This window comes from Notothenia rossii (genome assembly GCF_949606895.1).
Source record: "Notothenia rossii genome assembly, contig: scaffold_277, whole genome shotgun sequence".
Lineage (NCBI taxonomy): Eukaryota > Metazoa > Chordata > Actinopteri > Perciformes > Nototheniidae > Notothenia > Notothenia rossii.
This window is the reverse complement of record NW_027639812.1, coordinates 8644-32984: the sequence shown is the minus strand read 5'-3', so window position 1 is coordinate 32984 and position 24341 is coordinate 8644. Positions and strand designations below refer to the sequence as shown.

At 39.8% G+C, this 24341-nt stretch overlaps 2 protein-coding genes across 8 annotated transcripts; one reads left to right on the top strand and one right to left on the bottom strand.

Annotated features, from left to right (window-relative positions):
- The first annotated feature begins 50 nt into the window (after positions 1–50).
- On the top strand, positions 51–22956 carry LOC307027368 (protein NLRC3-like). Of its 5 annotated transcripts, XM_079695602.1 has the most exons (12): positions 51–82; positions 415–561; positions 1280–1387; positions 2541–2776; positions 2965–4750; positions 8878–9051; positions 9689–9862; positions 20645–20812; positions 21206–21376; positions 22345–22385; positions 22549–22576; positions 22676–22956. In XM_079695602.1, exons 2-11 carry the CDS (start codon positions 416–418, stop codon positions 22560–22562), a joined length of 3018 nt encoding a protein of 1005 aa, XP_079551728.1. In that variant the 5' UTR covers positions 51–82; position 415; the 3' UTR covers positions 22563–22576; positions 22676–22956. The 5 variants fall into 5 exon arrangements, with proteins under 5 accessions (XP_079551728.1, XP_079551730.1, XP_079551731.1 ...); XM_079695604.1 differs by lacking the exon at positions 1280–1387; XM_079695603.1 differs by having other exon boundaries at positions 70–561.
- Positions 12693–18768, bottom strand: LOC307027369 (uncharacterized protein). Of its 3 annotated transcripts, none has more exons than XM_079695608.1 (5): positions 16649–18768; positions 13946–13994; positions 13696–13852; positions 13518–13610; positions 12693–13136 (listed from the first exon to the last, which is right to left on the bottom strand). In XM_079695608.1, the coding sequence occupies exons 3-5, from the start codon at positions 13795–13797 to the stop codon at positions 12960–12962; spliced, it is 372 nt and encodes a 123-aa protein (XP_079551734.1). In that variant the 5' UTR covers positions 13798–13852; positions 13946–13994; positions 16649–18768; the 3' UTR covers positions 12693–12959. The 3 variants fall into 3 exon arrangements, 2 of the variants coding, with proteins under 2 accessions (XP_079551734.1, XP_079551733.1); XM_079695607.1 differs by having other exon boundaries at positions 13696–13994; positions 16649–16804; positions 18533–18768; XR_013804608.1 differs by lacking the exon at positions 13518–13610 and having other exon boundaries at positions 13696–13994.
- Positions 22957–24341: the final 1385 nt, after the last annotated feature.

Below are 24341 nucleotides of genomic sequence, written 5' to 3'. Positions count from 1 at the left end.
GGAGGGAAGTTGAAAGCGAAAGTATGAAGTCAGACTTGTCAGACGCCATTTTACAGCTCGACACGAGGAGGAGAACAACAGGGTGAGTGTTAACACCAGGATCTGCTTTTTAACACATTCATGATTTACTTAGAATAACTTATTGGTTAAAAATCTGCGTCCTAGAGTCCAATGAGACTTCTGCAAGTGTTGTACACTTTTATTATTTACTGTTTTCTGATTCATCAGAGTTACATAACATGTGACAGCCCAGCGCAGTCAAAATGTAAGAGGTGTGTGTGTGTGTGTGTGTGTGTGTGTGTGTGTGTGTGTGTGTGTGTGTGTGTGTGTGTGTGTGTGTGTGTGTGTGTGTGTGTGTGTGTGTGTGTGTGTGTGTGTGTGTGTGTGTGTGTGTGTGTGTGTGTGATCTCTCAGAATGGAGAAGATGAGTGGTGTAAAAGAAGAGGAAGAGGACGACAAATCTCCAAATTCAGTCTCCAGCTGTCTGTCTCTGAAGAGTGACTGGTCTATGGACTGGCTTCCTCCAGTCTTCAGTAATGAACCTGGACCCTCAGACACAAAGTAAGAGTTTCTACTGTAACCTGACCTGAAGATGATCCAGTTTGTTGGTATCTGATAATCTAAACTGTTTAATGAAACCCAGTAGAGTACATTAACAAAGTTGAATTGTTCTATTGCTTATTGTCATCATCAGAGATAGTAAATAATCTACTAGTGAAATCATCCTCACACTCTACATGTTGGACTTTGTGTTAGATTAAGCAAATAATGTCAGGGTAGAGGGAAGCAGGCAGGACCCAAATGCAGATTAAACTGAAAATACCTTTATTTCAAGGCTAATATAACAACATAGCTCTTCCCAGTGAACACAGTCAGGACAAACAAGGAACTAACAATGACAGACAGAAAAACCAGAACTTAAATACACACAAGACTAATCAAAGAAACAAGAGACAGGTGAGGAGGGAGGAGAAAACAATCGGGTAATCAGACAGGAGGGAACACAGACAGAAAGCAACAGGCAAGACAGGGGGGGAACACTTTTCAAAATAAAACAGGAAACCAAAGACAGAAAAAGACAAGACAAAACAAAACACAGACAGATCGTGACAAATGAAATGCAAATATGTAAAACGTTTCACACTCGAATACATTTTCACAACAGAAACCAAGAATCACGACTCAAAAACTCTAAAAAAAGTCATAAGGTGAACAGTCATAGATCAAAAGCTGCTCTTTAAATGAACTAATGATGTTTAAACATGTGTTGTTTCCACAGACAGAGAGCAGAGTCTCCGGGCTCCAGCTGTCTGTCTCTGAAGAGTGACTGGTCTAAAGAGTGGCTTCCTCCAGTCTTCAGTAATGAACCTGGACCCTCAGACACAAAGTAAGAGTTTCTCCTGTAACCTGACCTGAAGAGGATCCAGCTTTGATGTAATCTAATATATTAAACTGTTCTTTAATGATATCATGTGAGCAGTTTGTAAAGGGAAAACGCAGCAGAGTAATCTAACATTATCTAAGGATATTTCAATATGCAATTATATTATCATTGTATCTGTGTATAAAATGGTTTTAAATAGCAACAATATTGAAACTGATTTAAAAACGATATACGTATATTGTCCAAAACATTATTTAACTACTTGAGCATGTCTATGATATGTCTTTTTAAGATGTTTATTAATAAAAGTGATAACCTGGTGAGCTGGTTGTGTTTAGCATTAGCAGATATAACAGTGTTTTGTGAAATCACTTGTAGAGTCAATACAAAGACCCAGATCCGTGCCTGGCAACACGAAGGAAGTGAAGATGTTAAATTCATATCACCTGCGTATTCGTGCAGCGTGACACATTTCAACTTGAGTGTAAAGTTTGTGACGCTCTGTTACAAAAAGCTGTCAGTGTTGAGATTGTGCTCCTGTGGTCTCTGACGGTCTGAGGGGAATCAGAGAGGAGAACAGAGCTCGACAGCAGCTCATATTAAATCAGGGTTATTCATGTTCCTGTAAAAACCACAGACTGTCTGTGGTTCTAACAATATAGTGACTGCTGTACGTATGACTTCATGAAGTTACTCTGAGTGCTGATGGAGCAGCTAATGTTAGCCTAGCTTTAATCAAACCCATCTCTTCAGAAAAAAAAATGTATGCTCGTTGTGTTGGAGACAGACCTGACAAAGCATTAACTCAGGCTTTTTACATATCAGTTTCATTCTGTTGTTATTTAGGCATCCTTTCCATTTGTTTATTTCTATTAATTCACAGCAGATTCTATGCAAGTTGGGTTTATAAAGCACCAGGTTAATACAGCTGTGTGTAGATTCAGGGAACATGTGCTCCTCTGGGTGATGAATCCAGACAGGAGGCTCTCTGGTTTTATGATCATGTGAATTGTAAGCTATCTACCTGATCACAAGGGTATATATTATATAGACCTTTTTTTAAATATCAAACTAGAATGTGCCCCCTTGTTGTACCTTTGGTGAGAATCAGCCCCTCTGAAGTAAAGTGCTGTAAAGGATGTGTTCCTCTCCACAGAGGGAAGAGGAAGAGTGGTGTTCCTGTGGAGGAGCAGCTGTCCAGCTGTGCTCTGTGTCAGGACGTCCTGAATGATCCAGTCTCTACCAGCTGTGGACACTGGTTCTGCAGACAGTGCATCACCTCATACAGGGAGCAGAGACCTCCATCAGGAGACCCCTCCTGTCCCCAGTGTGGGAAAAGACCCAGAACCAGAGCTGGCCTGCAGACAGCCAGTCAGACCAGCTCTGTACGAGGTAAGAGGCCGAACTCATGCAGCGTCTTATTCCTCTTCCTGGTTCATTTGTTTTTTATCAGGTATTCTGTTGAAGAACAAAGACATTAAAATGTTTATAAAACATTTAAACTCAGTCTGTTTTTATTAGTTTTATTGTTAGATTCTCAAAAGCATTTCCTGATTCTCTCCTGTTTCCTTCTCTTCCAGCAGAACGTGGTCTGCAGGAGGTTCTAGATGAACATAGGCTCAGTCTGAGGAGGAGATGTGAACGTGTGACTGAAGGAACTGATCAAAGTGAAACCCTCCTCAACAGCATCTTCACTGAGCTCTACATCACACAAGGCCAGAGTGAAGAGGTTAATACCCAGCATGAGGTGAGGCAGCTGGAGATAGCTTCCAAGAAGAAGCCCCTCCATGACACTCCAATCGAGTTCCAGGACATCTTTAAAGCCTCACCTGACCAACAGTCTCTCATCAGAGCGGTCCTGACCAACGGAGTCGCTGGAGTTGGAAAAACCTTCTCAGTGCAGAAGTTCACTCTGGACTGGGCCGAGGGTTTGGGAAACCAAGATGTTAGTCTGGTGGTCCCGCTCTCCTTCAGGGAGCTGAACCTGATCAAAGGTGAGCAGTACAGTCTTCTCAGGCTGCTCCATGTTTTCCATCCGACCATACAGAAGCTCACAGCAGAGCAGCTGGCTGTCTGCAAAGTGCTGCTCATCTTTGACGGCCTGGATGAAAGCAGACTTTCTCTGGACTTCAGAAACAATGAGGTTGTGTCTGATGTCTCTCAGCAGTCCTCAGTCAACGTGCTGCTGACAAACCTCATCAGGGGGAAGCTGCTTCCCTTGGCTCTCGTCTGGATAACTTCCCGACCTGCAGCGGCCAATCAGATCCCTCCTGAGTGTGTGGACAGGGTGACAGAAGTACGAGGCTTCACTGACGCCCAGAAGGAGGAGTACTTCAGGAGGAGATGGAGTGATGAAGACCTGTCCAGCAGAATCATCTCTCACATCAAGAGCTCCAGGAGCCTCCACATCATGTGTCAGATCCCAGTCTTCTGCTGGATCACTGCTGCAGTTCTGGACCACATGTTGACTACAGACCAGAGAGGAGAGCTGCCCCAGACCCTCACTGACATGTACTCACACTTCCTGCTGGTCCAGACCAAGAGGAAGAAGCAGAAGTATGAAGAGGGACATGAGACGAGTCCACAGCAGCTGACGGAGGCTGACAGGGAGCTTCTTCTGAAGCTGGGGAGGCTGGCGTTTGAACATCTGGAGAAAGGACACATCATGTTCTACCAAGAAGACCTGCAGCGCTGTGGTCTTGGTGTCACAGAGGCCTTGGTGCACTCAGGAGTTTGTACACAGATCTTCAAAAGAGAGAGAGTGATCTTCCAGAAAACAGTCTACTGCTTTGTTCATCTGAGCATTCAGGAGTTTCTGGCTGCAGTCTACATGTTGCACTGTTACTCCAACAGAGACACAGAGGTACTGAATGACTTCCTGCAGGAAGGTCAGGATTACCCATCCCTGAATGTCTTCCTAAAGGGAGCCATGGCGAAATCCCTCAGAAGTAAAAATGGCCACCTGGACCTGTTTGTCCGCTTCCTCCACGGCCTCTCTCTGGAGTCCAACCAGAGACTGTTAGGAGGCCTGCTGGGTCACACAGACAACAGACCAGAAACCATCCAGAGAGCCATCAGCAACCTGAAGGAGATGAGCAGTGATGAAATCTCTCCTGACAGGAGCATCAACATCTTCCACTGTCTGACAGAGATGAAGGACCTCTCAGTACATCAGAAGATCACAGAGTTCCTGAAGCCAGAGAACAGATCAGAGAAGGAACTCTCTGAGATCCACTGCTCTGCTCTGGCCTACATGCTGCAGATGTCAGAGGAGGTTCTGGATGGGTTGGACCTGGATCAGTACAAAACATCAGAGGAGGGAAGACGGAGACTGCTTCCAGCTGTGAGGAACTGCAGGAAAGCCAAGTAAGTCCAGATGTGATTAACTTTATAAACTAATGTGGATCAGAAGTTTAATTATTCAAATAAACACTATAACATTTCTGCTGTTTAAATACCGAGAGCAAAATAAACCAACACTGTTCTTCTATTTATTTATAATAATAGTTAAACTGAAGCGTTCCTCTCTTCACATTGAGTGATGGAGGCGACATGTCAAACACATGAAGGACTCTAGAGGTTCCTCAGCATGTGATCACACCACACAGCAGGACTTACAGTTATCAGTTATTATTACTTTCTAGTTTCTTTATCATTAAACACACACACGTTTTTATCACAATGTATTACAGTTTAAAATAAGATCTAAATCATATCCCACCAATACCAGAGTTATGTCTTAACCCTCCGGTATCATTCGATTGGACTACGCAAATTAGTCATTCGAGACAAAAATGTCCACTGCAAAATACTTTGATAAAAACATTATACTAAAAACTACTTTTTTGGCTTCAATCTTTAAAGCAACTTCCGCCGTAATAGAAAATACCAAAACTGTAATTATTTTCAGGATTTTAACCCTTAAAATGCCATTTTGAAAACATGAAACCGCTGTTTTTTTTCATGATGAAAACAGAGAAAATGAGTTATTTTCCCAAAAATACATATCTGGTGACTGGCTCTTTTTTTTTTTATAACAGTCTTGGATATGTCAAAGATTAGCAGCAATATTGATTTTTTGCATTATTAGTTTTTGCACAAAATCAGATTGCACAAAAAAGTTACATATTAGTCATTCGGGACAAAAATGTCCACTTCCAAAAACTGCTCTAAAAGGACAACAGATTAATATTTTTTTAACTTTTTGGGGTTAAATCTTTCAATCAACTTCAGTCCTGATCAAAAATACCAAATGTTAAATTATGTTCAGGATTTTAACCCTTGAACTGCCAGTTTGAAAACATGGATTTGCGTTTTCTATGAAAAACATGCAAAAAAAGGCAGTTATTTTCCATATAATGAATGTTGGGGGGGTCGGCTTTTTTTATTTTTATCACAGTCTTGGATATGTCAAATATTAGCGACAACATTTATTTTGGTGGATTATTAGTTTTTGCACAGAGTCAGATTAAACAAAAAAAATACACACATTAGCCACTCGTGTCCCATCCACTCCCATTATAACCACATCTTTTGATCTCTCCGCCATACCGGTATAAAATCATGCATTTTGAAATGTCAGGGTTTTATATTGGAGGAAAATAGTTCAATTTGTCCTTTTTACTGTATATCATCAGATGTGACATTTTACCATTGAATTACATCCTTGTCATTTCTTGGTTTCTTTGCCTGTTGTATAATGGGGCCCTGACAGCCATTGGAATACATGTATGCAACTAATATGATGTAGGTGTGTTGGTATGGATGTGGAAGAGTGGTATCAGCTGAGAAATGTGTGTGTGTGTGTGTGTGTGTGTGTGTGTGTGTGTGTGTGTGTGTGTGTGTGTGTGTGTGTGTGTGTGTGTGTCTGGATGTACAGTGTGTGTGCACAGAGACAACAATATACAGTAGATTTGGTTTACAGCAAGTCGCAGTTTTCGCCTCATATCTTTCTTTCTCTCTCTCTCTCTTTTGCTCTCACACCCTCATTCCCAAACTCATACACACTCGTACATATTAAACCTCCTTATACCTTGTGTGTGTGTGAGTGATTGTGTGTGAGAATGAGACAGGAGTAAGTGTGCTCTCATGGCGTTTTGTTTTTCATTTGTGCTGTTTCATGTGTCTTTGAGGTAAACAGATGTATGATCTTGACCCAGCTTGACCTCGATGTTTTGAATTGTTTGGAACTTCAAAGTCCTTTGATAATGTCTCTTTAGCAAACAGACATACACAGCCATACATACACTCCTTGAAGTAAATAAAAACACCTGGCTGCAAAGCCAAAGCTTCAAATATGTGTAGTTTGACTGGATGGTCATTTCATTCCTGTGATACGCAACAAGCAGTAAGATGAAGAGGAGTTTCTCTGTGGGACAAGAGGTCTCATGCAGCCCGTAGCTTCAGCTGCAGGAATCATCCTCTGAAAAAGAAACACCCTGAGAAGGAGAATCTGATGTGGATCTGAACTGTGCTTGAAAGGAGTCAGCACAAGGATAAAACACTTTTTTGCCAAACAGTTTGCCAATCGGTTCATTTATCGGATGGGGGCAGAGATCCCACGTTGATACAGAGGAATCGATGAGGTCCTTTGCTGAGGAGGTTGAGGAGCTGCAGAGGAGCTGCTGAGGAACAACACGATGGTGATGAGGTTGAGATGTATGAAGGACTACAAAACCTTTTAGATGGAAAAAGCCTGATGGTCAATAAAGTGCTTAGTGATCCCCTCCTCAATCACACCACAAAGGGGATGATAGCACCAGAGATTGCCCCAGGAGTAACAAAAATATTCGTTGCGCCGCCACGTGAAGCCATGCTTAGAGAAATAATCAGATGTTAATCAAGACACACATTTCTCAGCTGATACCACTCTTCCACATCCATACCAACACACCTACATCATATTAGTTGCATACATGTATTCCAATGGCTGTCAGGGCCCCATTATACAACAGGCAAAGAAACCAAGAAATGACAAGCATGTAATTCAATGGTAAAATGTCACATCTTGTGATATACAGTAAAAAGGACAAATTGAACTATTTTCCTCCAATATAAAACCCTGACATTACAAAATGCATGATTTTATACCGGTATGGCGGAGAGATCAAAAGATGTGGTTATAATGGGAGTGGATGGGACACGAGTGGCTAATGTGTGAGTTTTTTGTTTAATCTGACTCTGTGCAAAAACTAATAATCCACCAAAATAAATGTTGTTGCTAATATTTGAAATATCCAAGACTGTGATAAAAAATAAAAGAAAGCCGACCCCCCCAACATTTATTATATGGAAAATAACTGCCTTTTTTTGCATGTTTTTCATAGAAAACGCAAATCCATGTTTTCAAACTGGCAGTTCAAGGGTTAAAATCCTGAACATAATTTAACATTTGGTATTTTTGATCAGGACTGAAGTTGATTGAAAGATTTAACCCCAAAAAGTTAAAAAAAATATTAATCTGTTGTCCTTTTAGAGCAGTTTTTGGAAGTGGACATTTTTGTCCCGAATGACTAATATGTAACTTTTTTGTGCAATCTGATTTTGTGCAAAAACTAATAATGCAAAAAAATCTATTTTGCTGCTAATCTTTGACATATCCAAGACTGTTATAAAAAAAAAAAAGAGCCAGTCACCAGATATGTATTTTTTGGAAAATAACTCATTTTCTCTGTTTTCATCATTAAAAAAAACAGCGGTTTCATGTATTGAAAATGGCATTTAAAGGGTTAAAATCCTGAAAATAATTACATTGTTTCTATTTTCTATTAGGGCGGAAGTTGCTTTAAAAATTCAACCCAAAAAAGTTGTGAAAAAAACCTTTCAATATAATGTTTTTATCAAAGTATTTTGCAGTGGACATTTTTGTCTCGAATGACTAATTTGCGTAGTCGATTTGTTACACAGTGAATTAAAGACCGATTTGAAAAATTGAAATTGGAATTCTAAACTAGATCGAGAAAATAGCCTTGTTACAAAAAATCAGGCCATTTGCACCAACACAACCAAAGTTATTGCAAAATGAAAAGTGAAAAATGATCCATATGGACAAAAACGTATCCACAGTGATACCGGAGTTAATACTCATACAGTGAGAACATCTGATGGTATTCAGTTCTAAATATTGAAAATGTATTGGTTTGTTAACTGCGTTTGTATGCAAAATACATTTCCAGATGCTCAGAGAAGCCAAAGCATCCATCATTCACATCTAAATATGAATTAACATTTAAATATGTACATCTCTAATATTGTCAAGTGATTTATTTAATTTCTGTTTCTATGGTAACAGTCAGTGACAGCAGGAGCACAGACATGTGATCAGATCACACTGACAACACATTACACTCTATTTTCATATATTATTATATATAAAATGGACTAACAGCAAATCTCAATCAGAACATATGTCAAATGTTTTTTTCATCAAATGCTTGAGGTCGTTACGTTTCCTCTTTTTTTTAACACATGTTTTAATATATGTGTTATTATAGACTTACTAACTGTGGACTCTCAAAGGCTCACTATGAAGTCGTGGCCTCAGCTCTGAAGTCTGACCCCTCCCATCTGAGAGATCTGGACCTGGGTCACAACAATCTGGAGGATTCAGAAGTGGAGCTGCTGAGTTCTGGACTGAAGAGTCCAAACTGCAGACTGGAGGCTCTCAGGTCAGTTCACTGACTGAACTTCATCTCTTTGTATTTATCATTTTCTGAATTTAAAAAAAATAATTTTCCATTTTTGCTAATGACTGAATATTGATCACAGTAATAAAGAGAAAGGGAATGTGTGAGGGAGAGTTTTTGAGCTTCCACAGACTCACTCTGTGCTCCTGGAGTCAGTGGAGATGCTGTCAGTACTGATGAGCTGTGAGGGAGATGAAGGAGTTGTTAAACATCTGATCAAAGTTAAAGTTCCAGATTATCAATGGATTGTTTCTAAATCATCTCTGACATTAAAGGTCTCCTATCATGCAAAAGTCACTTTCTGATGTATTTCCTACATCACCATGTGTCCCCGGTGTGTCCCCGGTGTGTCCCCGGTGTCAGGAGACTCTCAAAGTGTCAGGAAACAAAACCTTCTCTCTTTTCCTCCGTACCCACAGCTCTAAAAAAATTTGAGCAAAACACATCATAATCATGTTTTTATATATTTGTATATATCTGAGACCCATAATATATGCCTGAAAATAGCATGATAGGAGACCTTTGAAACCCTGTTTAACTCTGAACAGATTATTAAACCTGGAGTTATTTCAAACAGGAACTTTTTTTTCTAAAGTTACATCATGTTTTCTTTATTCAGACTGATGCGCTGCAGGTTGTCAGAGATCAGCTGTTCTGCTCTGATCTCAGCTCTGATGTCCAACCCCTCCCATCTGAGACATCTGGACCTGAGTGGGAACGATCTGCAGGGTTCAGGAGAGAAGCTGCTGAGAGATCTTCTGGAGAGTCCAGACTGCAGACTGGAGACTCTCAGGTCAGTTCACTGACTCTCTGTTACTGCTGGAGATCTCATGTTTCATTAGTTATTCAACCTGAGTCTTCTACATCATTAACTTACATCCATTAAGTTATAAATGTTCTTTTATTCATACTTTCCTTTGTAGGTACTAAAGTAAGAACTGCAGAGATAAATGTTGACTGATTCTTAAAGGAACTGTAATAGCAACACACTCTCACTTAATGTTGTTTAGTCTAAAAAAACGAACGAGAGGAAATGCAGCCCGGCTCTCGATTTTTAATCCTAATTTAATCATCATCTTCACCACGATCATTTATGTTTATGTTTGCCGAATTGACATGAAATCACTGACAAATATGAATATACTGTATTCAACTTCATTAAAACGTTATTAACGTGCCTAAACTCAGTAATTATACTATCATGTTCTGATAATGATGACGCAATAGCCCCGCCTCTCCCCACCTCTGCTGCTCACCCCGGTGTCAAAGTAAACTGCACACTGAATTCAGATTATTTATCTTTCTCTCGATATGGACATAAACGCGAGTGAAGTCTAATCTGACAGGACGGAGAAACGCAGCTCTGCTCACCTGCAGCTCCTCCCGCTGTGATGCAGCGGGGAACGGAGTAAAACACACACTTCAGTCAGATCATCGCCCTTAGCTATTTTAATTACCTCTCGAACTACCTAAACTAGTTATAAATATGTTTATTTTTACTGTCGGCCAGGTCACTCATTACTGGATCAGCTGCTGCATGAGACAGACACTGAGGCTGTCCGAACAGAGGGAGGAAAAAGAGAGGCTCCGTGTATTTTATTATTATATAGAGTCGTTATTCATTGTTTTAAAGCTCAATAAATAACAAAGAAGACCTTTGACTGGCACTTTTTATAATTTTTTCCGGAAGATTTAAACTTTAATACACGTTGACCTCTGCCCCATGGATGTATAATAAGAACTGGATACAGCGTGGGAGGCGGGGCCTCATTCATTCCTATGAAAGTTGCTCATTGGCGCATGATGATAAAATGGCCCAACTTTTGAGAGAGCGAAACGTCACAGATTACCCGGCATGCCTGAGAAGTAACCGTATGTGCGCTCATAGCGCATGCGCAACTTTAACCAAAATGCAAAGAATTATTGCACTGTATATATATATGTATATTAATATATATATATATATATATATATATATATATATATATATATATATATATATATATACAGTGCAATACGTTTCTTAGTGCAATAAGAAGCTACAGGGACGTTAATCTAACGTCGGTAATATTAACTTTATTTAATACAACATTTACGGTACAAGATGTAATCATACAGCCCATGTAGTATAATATTTTACAAATGAGGAATTACAGCAAACATGTGCAATATATCCATTATTACAGCTCCGTGGGATGGCAGTGAGACGATATGGGTCCGTTGTTATTGTGCATCCATGGGTAAAGATAAACGCATGTAGTGCTGAACCTGCTGAACACGTAACATGAACGTGCCGGGCGGCGCGGTCCCGTGGGTTAGATGCGCGTTCATAATGCAGAGGGATATAACTCTCAGGATAACGTTATTAGCACATTTTTACAACTTGAGGAACGAATGTTTTTTTATTAGGGCTATACAAGTGTTCATACTGGGTGGTTTATTTAGTTTAAAAAAAATTATCCAACGATTTACAGACCATTCTTTCCCTATGGGAAAAATGGGAAAAAGTGTTTCCGGGCACAGCAACCTAAAGGAAGTGTAGTACTGCCGTTTGGCCACGACGAATATTCTACTCAGAGTCCGGCGCACTTCCTGGGGGCTTGCTCGGCCCCCGTCGTGGAGAATAAACAGAAGGGTAACCATGACAACCATGCTTCTTCGCTAATTTTATGCCACTGGTCCGTGGTCAGGCCTGGGAACCGACGGGAGACACTGGACTCAAGTGTCTGCCTCACATTGAGGGGAAGGGGCATTTCCCCTTTGCTCCCGCTCCAGTTTGTGATTCTGACCATGTTCTCATAGGTTTCAAATGGCAACATGGCCATGAACATATCCCGCTATTAGAATGCAATTTTTAAAAACATAGGGTGCTACATAACACTTTCAGGAAAAGTCACGGACTGGGAGACTTTAATATTCTATTGAAAAAAAGTTACATTGCACACACATCACACAAATTGACCCGATTGGCGGTTCTAGTGTTAAATAAACTCACTAATTAATGAAACCAGTTCAATACGCATTATTCTTATCATTCTTTATGAGCGCAGAAAGTCTTAAAATCAGACGGCAGGCAGTTACAGGTGTGTGTGTGTGTGTGTGCGCGCCTTATGTGCCTATCCCCCCATGTGAATCACACGTAGCTCTGATCACCTATGATAAATGGGCCACACCTAATCGCTGGCTATTCAGCCACAGAGCTCCCTCTATGCAAATCAAACTGTAGACGGTGTGAAAGCAGTGAGGCCTGTGAAGACACTATTGCAGTAGTCGAGTCTACTGAAACTACAAGTTTAAAATTAGACCTGTTTTTTAAATGAAATCTGACAGCAGGCAGTTAGCTGTGATCACCTATAAGGCTTGAAGTTATTTCAGATGCTGAAATATTTTAATTTTTCAAGTATAAACATACAGTATACAACAGATATACATGCATACAAATTATAACATCACATTTATGTTATTAATTTTACAAATAGGACAGAGGGTGCAGCACAAACAGTAAGAAACAAATAGAGAGCTTTCTGAACATCAGCAGGAGAGGACTCTTTCAAGACACTAGTAAATACTGAAATGAACATTAAATGTCCTTTTAAAATGCAAGTTTCTTCGTGACACTTCCAACATAAATGGAATTCTCACTAACCTAAAACATTTTTTTTTTTTTTTAAAACATGTCACTGTAGAGACACAAAATACTTGAACATACAAATGAACACCAAATTGAGCTCACTTTCTACACTCTTTGATGATCTACCTCCTACCTAGTTTGTTTTTTAGTCCATGTATTTTGGCAGAGGCTTGGTCTGGCTGCATCTTCATAACAACCCTCTGGATAAACTCAAATGAATATTTCATTTCCAGAGTATACTGAAGATTGAAGCAATATATTAGTCCAAGAAGCATCGCAAAGCCACATCTTTCAGGTTGTGGAGCACAATTGTCTCCTCGACCACAACTGCCACATTGAAGATCTGCTGAGGAAAGGCATCCCATTCACCTTCGTAGCCTATGAGTAGACCAACTTGCATCACCTTCATGGCTTCCTCGAGAGTGTCTCCATGAGCCTTAAAAAAGGAGAAATAAAAGTGAGCTCAGTGTACTACAAGTACTTTTTCTCTACAAAGCTAATTAAGAGGCTTCTGCTATAAACATAGAAGCTAAAATCTACAGTTCACAGTGTAAAAGTGCAATGTGATGGAACATCATTTCAACTGCCTCTCTTTTCACAGTTTGAGCTTTATATTTATTTATATTATTTAATAGTTACGTTTTCTTGCGGTCTTTGTTTATATTAAATGTATCATTCTTTATTGCAATTATTTTAGTTAAATTAAGGTAATTGTAAACATTACTTTTGAAGGAAACTTTGGGCACAGGGTGATTTGGGTTGATTTATGTTAAAATGTACAATTACATAAAGTAATTCAAGACACTTATGATCTTACATCACACATCCTGATGATATTTTCCTGATTTTCGCCAGACATGTAGTGTGATAGTCCCAAGAGAGCAGCAGTCCTCCTCCTCTCATTTGTGTCCTGCAGGACAACAAATGCAGTGGGATATAAACATTTGTAGCAAACAAATGGTGGCTAAATTATGGTCATCAGCATCTCCACTTACATCTTTCTCAAGGCAGTCCAAAAGGCCTTTTAGTGCCGGCTTCTTTTCCAGTCCTGGATGCACCTTTGTAGACCTCCAGCAATGCCAGGCCATCAAGTCCATCCAGAAACGATGAAAGCAGGTCCGTAGTGACAATTCTCTGGAACTCTGCCTGAATCTGAGGAGACAAACATATCGAAAATATTCTACCAACAGTCTGCAACTGTGCATGTTGCCTTCTCATTGTAACTGGAAAACCTGCACAACTTACAAGTCCACTTCATCCAGTTGCAGCAAAACGGAAATCTTTGAAAATCTGTCTGTAATAGAGAACACACATTTAGGTACATTATGAAGCAGGCCTTAATAAAGTAATAAGAACTGAGAACATGACAAAGAATAAGATGCACACAATTACAACAGTCACGTTGCCCATAAACTACAAGCCTTGGCTTTCACAATTACAATATTATCCCTGAATTCATATGATAAAGACTTAAACAGTACTTCATTTAAATAAATAAACAACTTGAAATGTTCATCTTTGATTGATGAGGCATATTCAATCTAATAAATTCACGGGATGCATGTAACAATAACAGGGAAAGGTTAGTGTGCATCCACATAGAGCATTTTTGTGTCTACGTGCAGGCCAAATATATCAATGAAAAAACTATTATTTGTTTTAACCAAACTTAAAAGAAATTGTACAATGGTTGTAATTGTTGATTATTTGCTTGCAGTTATTTTCCGTAGACTATTCAGTGGATTATTATTGTTTTTTTAGTAATAACTTGACTACCTCTGAAAGCAGAAGTTTAGGAAAAATTATTGTTCATGTATAAATATTATTTATTTTATTATAATATAAATATCTAACAATAACAATTGCACATCTTATTTATTATTGTGGGTGAACAGTAACCTTTCCCTGTGTTATAATTACATACATCCCATTATTTTTTTAGATTAAATAACAATAATCTCATCAATGAAAGATCAACATTTGTAAGTGCCTTGAGCACCGACTGTTCCCGCTGCTAGAAACGGCTGATATTAAGACACTTCAGTCACAGAACGAAATGCATTATGGGACATGTAGTTTATGGGCACCATAGTTCAATAAAATAAACTAAATATATTCCTTTCTTTTCTATAAAATATTTTCTAAAAAGCAGAAATACAAATTTGTCTCCATTTCAAGAGTGGAACATAGCATTTGTACACAATATAAATGCTATTTCTGAACACAGTTAGCCTTTTACTCGTTCAATGGCGCAAGGCACCCCCTCTGTATCTGGGCAGGTTTAGCGTGAGCTGAACCAGAAAAACGTTGCAAGGATAGAATCACTTTAACACTTGCTCGGCCTTAACAAAAAACTATCTTCAAGTCCCCTATACTTATCCACAAATGACATCCATTTCAAAGCCATGGCGGGGGCTAACAAGCTACAATTCTTAGCCGAACAGAGAGCCGGGACACGGCTAATTACTGGCAGGAACACACACAATCTCACCGAAACACGTTAATTTAGCGTAAATATTTAGCCGAACAAAGCCGGGACACGGTTAATTACTGCAACGAACAAACAAAACCTCTTTAAATTAAGCTACAAATATAGGCAGTTACCATTTAAACCTTTTAAAAATTCATAAGCGTCATACATAAGAGCAGTGGTTCTCAAAGTGGGGGGCGCGCCCCCCCTGGTGGGCGCAGAGGCATGCCAGGGGGGGCGCGAGAGACCAGGAGGAAAAATGGTTATAAAACAAAATAAAAAAAGATAAAAATAAAAAATAAAATAAAAATCATAATTTGAAAAATTATTGATTAGAAAATAATATGATGCAGTACAGTACTATTACGTCTGGGTCTCTGTTTCATTAAAGCTCGGCTCTGTGTGTGTGTGTGGAACGAGCCATTTTGTGTGCGCGTGAGAGAGAGAGAGCGCACCGGTACTGGAGATCGTTGTTGTTAGCTTCTGGTGCTAGCGAGCTACGCTAACGGATATAAGGAGTTTTTTCAACAACAAAGTGGAGGAGAGTCCTCTCCTGTCAGACTGAGAGCTAAAGGACTCTCTCAGTGTTATCTCAGTGGGTCTCAAATGTTTTGGTCACCATTAATGTAAATAATTATTTCCGAGGCACACGTTTATATGATCATTATAGTTATAAAAAAATAAGAGAATAAATGAAAAACAGGTATGAAATACTATATGACAGTAAAACAAGAATAAAGTTTAAAAGGGCAGTGATTTGTAAAATATCCATCAAGAAAAAGTAAATCTGTTTACATTTGTGTTTCATATGGGTGTTGAGAGATGTATCCATAGATCTCTTCCTTTCGCTCTCAAAGTGCACCAGATTGATGCTTTTAACTTCAATATTTAAAAATAAATCTTCCCGGGGAAGCTTGCCCCCGGACCCCCCTATGTGACGTCCACACATCACCTATAAAAATAGCACTTTATCCCTGCTTACACCTATATGCCGTGAGCTGAATATTGAGCCTTCATTGTAACAGTCGCGGGTACGTTGTGTATATGCGTGGGGAATGTTGCAGTAGAAAATTCCACTGTAGCGACCGGTACATTAATGGGAAACCCTAAATGTTTGAGCACCCTCTATGAAACGTCAAGCTACCCCACAGCACCCCCAAAATAAATCTCTGGCGCCGCCACTGAGCCTGATTATTCGTTTTGGGGGGGCCCGACTTTTTTTTTTCTCCAAAGGGGGGGCCTGACAGAAAAAGTTTGAGAACCACTGCATAAGAGTAAGAAGACTTGAAACTTATTTATTTAATAAAAGTTTAGATAATCATAATCCTGTAAAGTTAGCTTGGTTAACCGACATTTTCATAACACTGCCCTGAAATGAAATCTCTTTTATAAACATTCAAACACCAGTTAGGTGTGGATTTAACTCCATTTAGCTACTTTTCGTTTTGCCTGAAACCATTAAATATGCAACCACTCACCTGACTTTGCCTGTCCGTCAGTGGTTCATCAGCCGAAATCACTGTCATATCGCTTCACAAAAACGTATTCATCCGCCGCTTAGCTTTTCTTAGTCATCAATCTGTCCGGTGGAAGTTCTTCTTTTGATAATGGCGAATCAAACTGTGGTTCACTTGCTGTATATCGTAAAAAAATTAAAAAACTCATGTCCCTGTTAAATATATTCAATTAATGAAAACAACTATGAGACCGGGACTATTTTCACCGGGCATGAATATGTCAACACTACTGCCATGTTAAGAGGCCATGGAAAGTATTACACATCACAACTCACTGTTCAGTCAAATTGACTTCATAGAATGTAGAGGTCATTGAACTGGCTTACGGAGCTGAGTTGAAATAATAACTTATGAAATTAAGTAGAAATTGCATAAATTGATATGTTAAGTGAAAGTAACTTAAAGACAAAAGTTTCAATAACTTAATGATCAAATCCTTTTTACAGCGGCTCCATAATATAACTGGCAAAAATGTAAGAATTTCATGCATCGGCCTATAGTGGGAAAATGGTTTAATCTGTTGGAATAGAGTATAAATATCAAATATCACTACTTTTCTTCTAAATGAAATGCTGACATTACAAAATGCATGGTTTTAATTTAATGTAAACATTTACATTATTATCATGATTATTTAATATATAAAGACTATATTTTCAAATGCTCTTCAAAGCAGTTTGTCAACTACGAAAGGCAACATCATTTCTGTATTTGTGAATGAAGCGCCATCTCCTGGTTAAAACCTGAAATTGAAAATCTGGCAACGCCCTCCTGGAAAATAGTGGGAGGGCTTAACATTCCTCTATACTGGTTTTAGGCAGGTCGTAGGCAGGAAGCTGTAAACTGGAGTCTGAAATTCAGTGCTACATCTGTAAACACCACTGCATATTTACAACTGTTACACATGCTGATGTAACGCAAATGTTTCCAACTTGGGATCAATAAAGTATATCTTATCTTAAGATGATCGATGGCTACTGCCATATTTGCAAAATTTGCCTCTGAACCTTGACAAGTGCATGTTTCAGGCTTAGCAATTAATGTAATGTAATATAATGTTAGCAATTAACAACAGGAGGGGTCACAGACACAAGACCAGCTGTTAAATAAAGCTCTTCTGACCTTAGCTGGCATGTGGGTATATAATGCTGCCCATTATGGGCACAAGCAATTTTCACCCATTTATTAATTATATGCGTTTCCTATCCCCTAAACCTCCAGGGATGTACACAGTTTAATACTGACAACTTATTATGGGAAATACGAAAACGTCTTTCAAAACTACTCCCAGTAGAGACGTGTCATAGATAGAGAACATGTTGCGAAACACAATAGCCAGGATGTGTAGTTCTGGGGTCGGGGTGTTGGAGGGGGGGACGCGGTGGACCCGTTCAAATCCAGTTTTGGACAGTCTGCCGTGGTTCCATCCCATTTCAAGTGCTGTTCGACTCGGCGTAACCCTCGGAGCACACTCTCCAATCACAGAGCTTGAGGACTATCACGGGGTTTGTCAAGCGAAGCGGAGGGAATACTTACTTCCGTGTGTAATATTCTCTAAAGCAAATGAGCTGCTCCGACCCTCGGTCCTGACGGACTCCAACTTGTGTTTATTAATCAAAAAAATAAACACAAGGATAATTATGTGTTATTGTTGTGTTACGCCCAGACCTAGGGGAACCTAGGCGCAGCATAAAATGCACTCTCCCCACTCCCAAGAACATGGACGCCAAAACAGAGAAAGCATTTGGTAAATTAAATTACACACAGGAGTAGCAAAACCACAAAACCTTTCAACACAAAAATCTTACCTAATAAATGAGAAAAATAAATGTACAAAGATCTTACCTACTCGAATGCAAAAACAGGAGAAAACGAATATTCCAAAAGAAAAGGGTTTTGCACTCCTAAGAAAAACATAAAGTGTGTCTACACAGACAGGTTTAGTCGCTTTTCTAACACAGTCTCACAACACAAGAGAATGATCGGCATACACTATAACTAAGCATAAAAGGACAGACATCGCAAAGTTGTGTTGTGTTGTGTTGTGTTGTGTTGTGTTGTGAGTAGGAGAAGTCTAGTCGGAGAGAGCAACCGAGGAACTGCATGGCTGCAGCTTAAATGCTCCCCTCTTCTTCAGGTGGACCAATCAGCAGGTTGAAGGTAGCTAATCAGCTAACGGGTATGGCAAGCCATTTGAGTATTTATTCCACATCCTTGATATCAGACGGCAGCTGTCTACACTAGTTGGCTCTTTGATTCCACTTGTTAGAGATATGGTCAAACTAGTTTGGCATTCTGCTTTACTAGTTCAATAAAACATTACACTAGTCAGTCTTTTTCAGCGACTAGTGGCACTTTTGTCCGACTAGTTAGCACATAAGCCTTACTAGTGACGCCAGGAGCAGCACTAGTTGCACCAAAGTATCAACATGTAAGCTTTTTCATGAACTAGTGACCCTCTGACCGTACTAGTGACGCTAAAAGTCTTACATGTTAACTAGTGCGCTGCAAAAGCTCTGACATGTTAACTAGTTACACAAAATAAGCACAACTAGTTAACTAGTGGCATACATTTGTCTGCACTAGTTAACTAGTGAGTGATTCTGGGTGCGACTAGTTAACTAGTAAAGGCAAAAGGTTCACTAGTTAACTAGTTGACGCGTCTTTTGGCCTTACTAGTTAACTAGTGGGGCTCAAAATGTCTACACGTTAACTAGTGAACCCTTCGCCCTTTACTAGTTAACTAGTGAGATACATTGAAATTCCACTAGTGAACTAGTCGGGCTTAAAATGTTCACTAGTCGCACTAGTGGATCCCAAATGTGCACTAGTCGCACTAGTCGCAGGATAAACGGGCACCACCTGCTTACTCACACACACTCACAGACACAGGAGGAGGGAAAAATGCACACACAAATGACCTTACGACCCAGGGTCGTAACAGTTGAGTAAATGGAGAATTGCACAGAGAAAATAACTTAGGCTATCTATGCCACAATTTTAGATGCGGATTTTGTTAAACTAATACGTTTGCGCTGTGGACCAACACTATACATTGACGGGGAAGGGGGTAGCAATTTAATGCACCCGAACCATTTATTACAATGCATTCATGTGATGACTTTCAAAGAGTAAAGCAAACACTGCTGAATAAAGTATGATTTTATCTTTTACGAAACGTTTTTTTTTCCTATGGAATGCAGTTGGAGGTCAACCAATCACAGAGCTTGAGAACTAATCACGGGGTTTGTCAAACAGAGCACATGGTGTAGTCCTAAACGATAGCTGGGGATTCTGGGTAGTGTAGTGTCTTCTGCCATCCTTTACTCCGAAAAAATATTTGTTTCTCCGAATCGAAGGGGAAAAATACAAAAGCATTGCACACAATTTAAACCAATCAATGTTGTGTAATTAACAAGGATAATCTGGTGTTTTTGAGTCGATCAGTAGTGCAGATATCACTGTAAAATCAATTGACAGTAAGGGGAATACTTACTTCCGGGTGTGCAATTCTCCGTTATCCAATGGGAATGGACGCTCACATTGCCTTTAAGGGCAGCCGACACAAACGAATGCCGTGCTTCCATGAGCGTCAAATCCCGCCGCAGATGGGAATACATTGCAATCAGTTGAAAGCTATTTGCGTCCCTTTATGAAGCTGAAGGAGCCGAGGAGCGTCACAACTGCACGCCACGGGACCCTGACCAAACGTCGCTGCTGGACGATTATGGAGTGAGAGTGTGTTGGATGTAGATGTTAGTTGTTCAAAGTAAATCTATGTTTTTAATATTTAGTAAACGATAACATCTGAATAAAGTTCATCTGAAGTAATATTAGTTTTACAGGATAAAGTTGACTTTCTGAAGAAGACATGTTTTTGTTCCCATTCATTTCAATGTTGAGTAACACATCTGATTATAAACTGATTTGTATCCTCATCATGTTTTCTTTATTCAGTCTGAGGAACTGCAGTTTGTCAGAGATCAGCTGTTCTGCTCTGATCTCAGCTCTGAAGTCCAACATCCATCTGAGAGATCTGGACCTGAGTCAGAACGCTCTGAAGGATTCAGGAGTGGAGCTGAGAGATCTTCTGGAGAGTCCAGACTGCAGACTGGAGACTCTCAGGTCAGTTCACTGACTCTCTGTTACTGCTGGAGATCTCATGTTTCATTAGTTATTCAACCTGATTCTTCTACATCATTAACTTACATCTATAAAGTTGTAAATGTTCTTTTATTCATAATTTCATTTGTAGGTACTAAAGTAAGAACTGCAGGGATACATGTTGACTGATTCTTAAAGGAACTGTAATAGATGTTAGTTATAAAAAGGAAATCTTTGTTTTTAATATTTAGTAAACGATAACGTCTGAATAAAGTTCATCTGAAGTAATATTAGTTTTACAGGATAAAGTTGACTTTCTGAAGAAGACATGTTTTTGTTCCCATTCATTTCAATGTTGAGTAACACATCTGATTATAAACAGATTTGTATCCTCATCATGTTTTCTTGATTCAGTCTGATGCGCTGCAGTTTGTCAGAGATCAGCTGTTCTGCTCTGGCCTCAGTTCTGAAGTCCAACATCCATCTGAGAGTTCTGGACCTGTGGAACAACGATCTGCAGGATTCAGATGTGATTCTGCTGAGAGATCTTCTGGAGAGTCCAGACTGCAGACTGGAGACCCTCAGGTCAGTAAGGGGTCTCTGCTGGTTCAGCAGTATTGTATGAAACACAGGGAGGTGTTTCTCTCACTGGGGAAACAGATCAGTGATGTTACCCACTGACTGCAGGCTCTTTCATTCTTCCATCAACTATAGAAGGCCAGCTGAAATGCAGAGCCACACTTTAGTATCAACTCTCTAACAGACATATGGGGTTTTACAGAAGAGTGGGAAAGGTAGTCTGTTCTTATGGGAGGTTTTTAGTTTCTAGCCCAGGGGTGTCCAAACTGCGGCCCGGGGGCCAAATGCGGCCCTCAGCTAATTCTGAAAGTATAATGAAATATGGCTCACAAAAGAAACTTGTGCTTGTCTTGTATTGTACTTCTGAAATATATATGTAAACATGTATTACACAGTAGTATTCATGTGTTAATAATCCCACCTTTAAAATAAATTCAGTCAATTAAAGCTGAAAACATTTTCTAACAAATCTAACTTGATAAGAAAAAAGCCCAATAACTTATTTTTATAACAAGCGTGAAATAAACCCTTCATACTTCCTGTGATTATAATCAATCTGAAGCTCCTGCTTTAAGGATGAAATGAGCTGCTGACAGAATAAGTGAACCCTCTGGAGAGCTGAGAGCTGTTTGTTTCTTAAAGCATCCTCAAGTAACAAGCATCCTTTCCTTCATTTGATTGAGTTTCCTGACTTATAACTGAACTCATGAGGCAACACACCTCTAGAGAGCGGCCCAGACCTTTATATATTTTTCTGTATGCGGCCCTCTGTGAAAAAAGTTTGGACCCCCCTGTTCTAGACCAATGAGTGGTTACTTCCTGTCGTGCAGCTGAGAGCTGTGGCAGTCGTAGTGTTTGCAGAGAAGATATGATGTGGATGTAAAGCATGAGATCAGGACTCTGAAGCTGACTCAAAGAACAAACACTTATTTTAAACTGGATCTCAAACTGTTGGATTGTCTTCGTCTCTACAGGATCAGAGGAGTGACGATCAGAGCCACGATCCAGAAGACCTGTGAGTACTGAAACCATATCCTCCATTCATCAAGATATGAAACTCTTTAATGGAGCGTGGCCTCAGAGGAAAACAACACTCTTCTTTCTCTCTTCATCATTCTGGCTGTTTCTCTTTGTCTTATCATCATCATTATTCTCTCTCTCTCTCCTTCTCCTCTCAGGTGACAGGAAGTGAAGACACAGAGAAAGGTGAGAGGTCGTACCGTGTGAAGTTTATTTATTGAGGTTTCAACATGTTTTTCTGGTGTTCCAGAGAAATCTGTAAGCTCAGGTTTTCTTTGTTCTCAGTTTCTTCATCACGGGGCGAGTTTGAGACGTACAGAGGAGCGTGGAGGCATTTTGGAAAATAAAGAAGACGACTGCAGCTGATGAGAGACTTCCTGTTGGCTCTCCTCAATATTAAATGAAGAAAAAACAATCAATTGTACTTGATGTACTTGTACTAACCCACCACCTCCCACCCATCCCAGCACCAAAGAGGAGACTCCATCGACCCCAGATACCCCAACTCACTCTTCTTCAGGTTAGCTTCGAGCCCCGCCTTTACCTGCCCCAACACCTCACTTTGAACGATGGATATTTGCATACTGAGAGTGGGACGCAGGACCCGGTCAATGAGCTGCTGGAAGGGGGTCCGCTGGACTGGAGGGGCGCTTGGATCTGGTGATGCCTTGCTCTTCCTGAAAGGGGAGGAAACCTATCTGCCATAGTTTCTCCACCTGACGACTGAGTTCGGCATCGGGGTTTCCAGTTGGGGTGAAGAGACTCTGGGGGGCATCCAATGGCTCCTGAATAGGGGGGGCCCTTGGAGTGTCCAACCTAATGATAATAATGATAATAATGCATTTTATTTGTAAAGCACCTTTCATTGCTAAAAGTAATCTCAAAGTGCTACAAGGTACTTTTTTTTTTTTTTTTTTTAAAGAAACACAAGTTTAATAAAAGGCTTTAAAAAAAGAAATGTTTTTAGGCCCTTCTTAAAGGAGTCAGTGGTCTGTGGAGTCCTTAGTTTGTCTTGGAGGGAATTCCACAGGTGAACAGAAAGCCCCCCCATGGTGCGGAGTTTGGTGCTGGGGGGGGAAGCAGATGGTTGGTTGTAGAATGCAGGTTGCGTGTGGAGGTTTGTGAGGAGAGTATTTCCTTGAGGTATGAAGGAGTGTCCCCGTCAGGGTTTCCGCAATAGATTTTTTCTCGCCGGTCAAATGTCCGGACATAATTTATTTTACCGGATCAATTTGAAACTTACCGGTCATGTTTCAATAATAATAATAAGAATTGTGTAGCAGAGTTTCCGTTAGCAGGTAATTACCGGACTATGACCGGATATGCTGATGTTTAAACTCAGTTAATGGGTGTCATTTTTATATTGCTTCAGTTTATAATCGTAACAGATCGAAAAGTTCAGATTCATTTTTCAATAAATGATGCGCTTCCACAAACAACAAACCCCTAAAGAGGGGGGGAGCTACCCTGAAGGCGGACTTTGAGATAAATAGGGTGAGCCCAAAACAATTGTGCATATTTGTGTCAGACGGACTAGAAATGTTGAGTTTCTGTAAATAAAAGTTCTTGAAATAAATAATAGTCATTGTTCATTACAGTTTCTGACTATTTGTTTTATATTTGTGAATATTTCTGGGTGATGCCATCTGTACGTGGCGGCGCTGCATTCTTTACGCTACTTACGTTGCTATGGTTGCTATGGTTAGTTCGATACGATTTGATTCAACATTCTGCGATTCGGGGCGATATGATGCGATTCAACACGATGCAAAAATAATGATACTTCAATATGGTACGACAGAGGATTTTTGTTTTATTCCTTATATGCAGCAAATCATACATTAACAAAAAAGTGCTTTACATATTTGGTACTGCACATCCCATCATGCCGTTTATCTTTTTACCTTTAAAAGCTCTCCAGAGTACAATTGTATAACACCTCACAGTTAAA

Excerpts from the sequence above, each read along its gene's own strand:
- LOC307027368 (XM_079695602.1), top strand. The coding sequence starts at position 416 with ATGGAGAAGATGAGTGGTGTAAAAGAAGAGGAAGAGGACGACAAATCT. Across the intron at positions 9,863-20,644 it reads TGCAGACTGGAGACTCTCAG|TCTGAGGAACTGCAGTTTGT; the intron begins GTCAGTTCACTG and ends TTCTTTATTCAG. Across the intron at positions 21,377-22,344 it reads TGCAGACTGGAGACCCTCAG|GATCAGAGGAGTGACGATCA; the intron begins GTCAGTAAGGGG and ends TCGTCTCTACAG.
- LOC307027369 (XM_079695607.1), bottom strand. The coding sequence starts at position 13,905 with ATGCACAGTTGCAGACTGTTGGTAGAATATTTTCGATATGTTTGTCTC. Across the intron at positions 13,611-13,695 it reads TGGACTGCCTTGAGAAAGAT|GACACAAATGAGAGGAGGAG; the intron begins GTAAGTGGAGAT and ends GTTGTCCTGCAG. Across the intron at positions 13,137-13,517 it reads ATATCATCAGGATGTGTGAT|GCTCATGGAGACACTCTCGA; the intron begins GTAAGATCATAA and ends TCCTTTTTTAAG.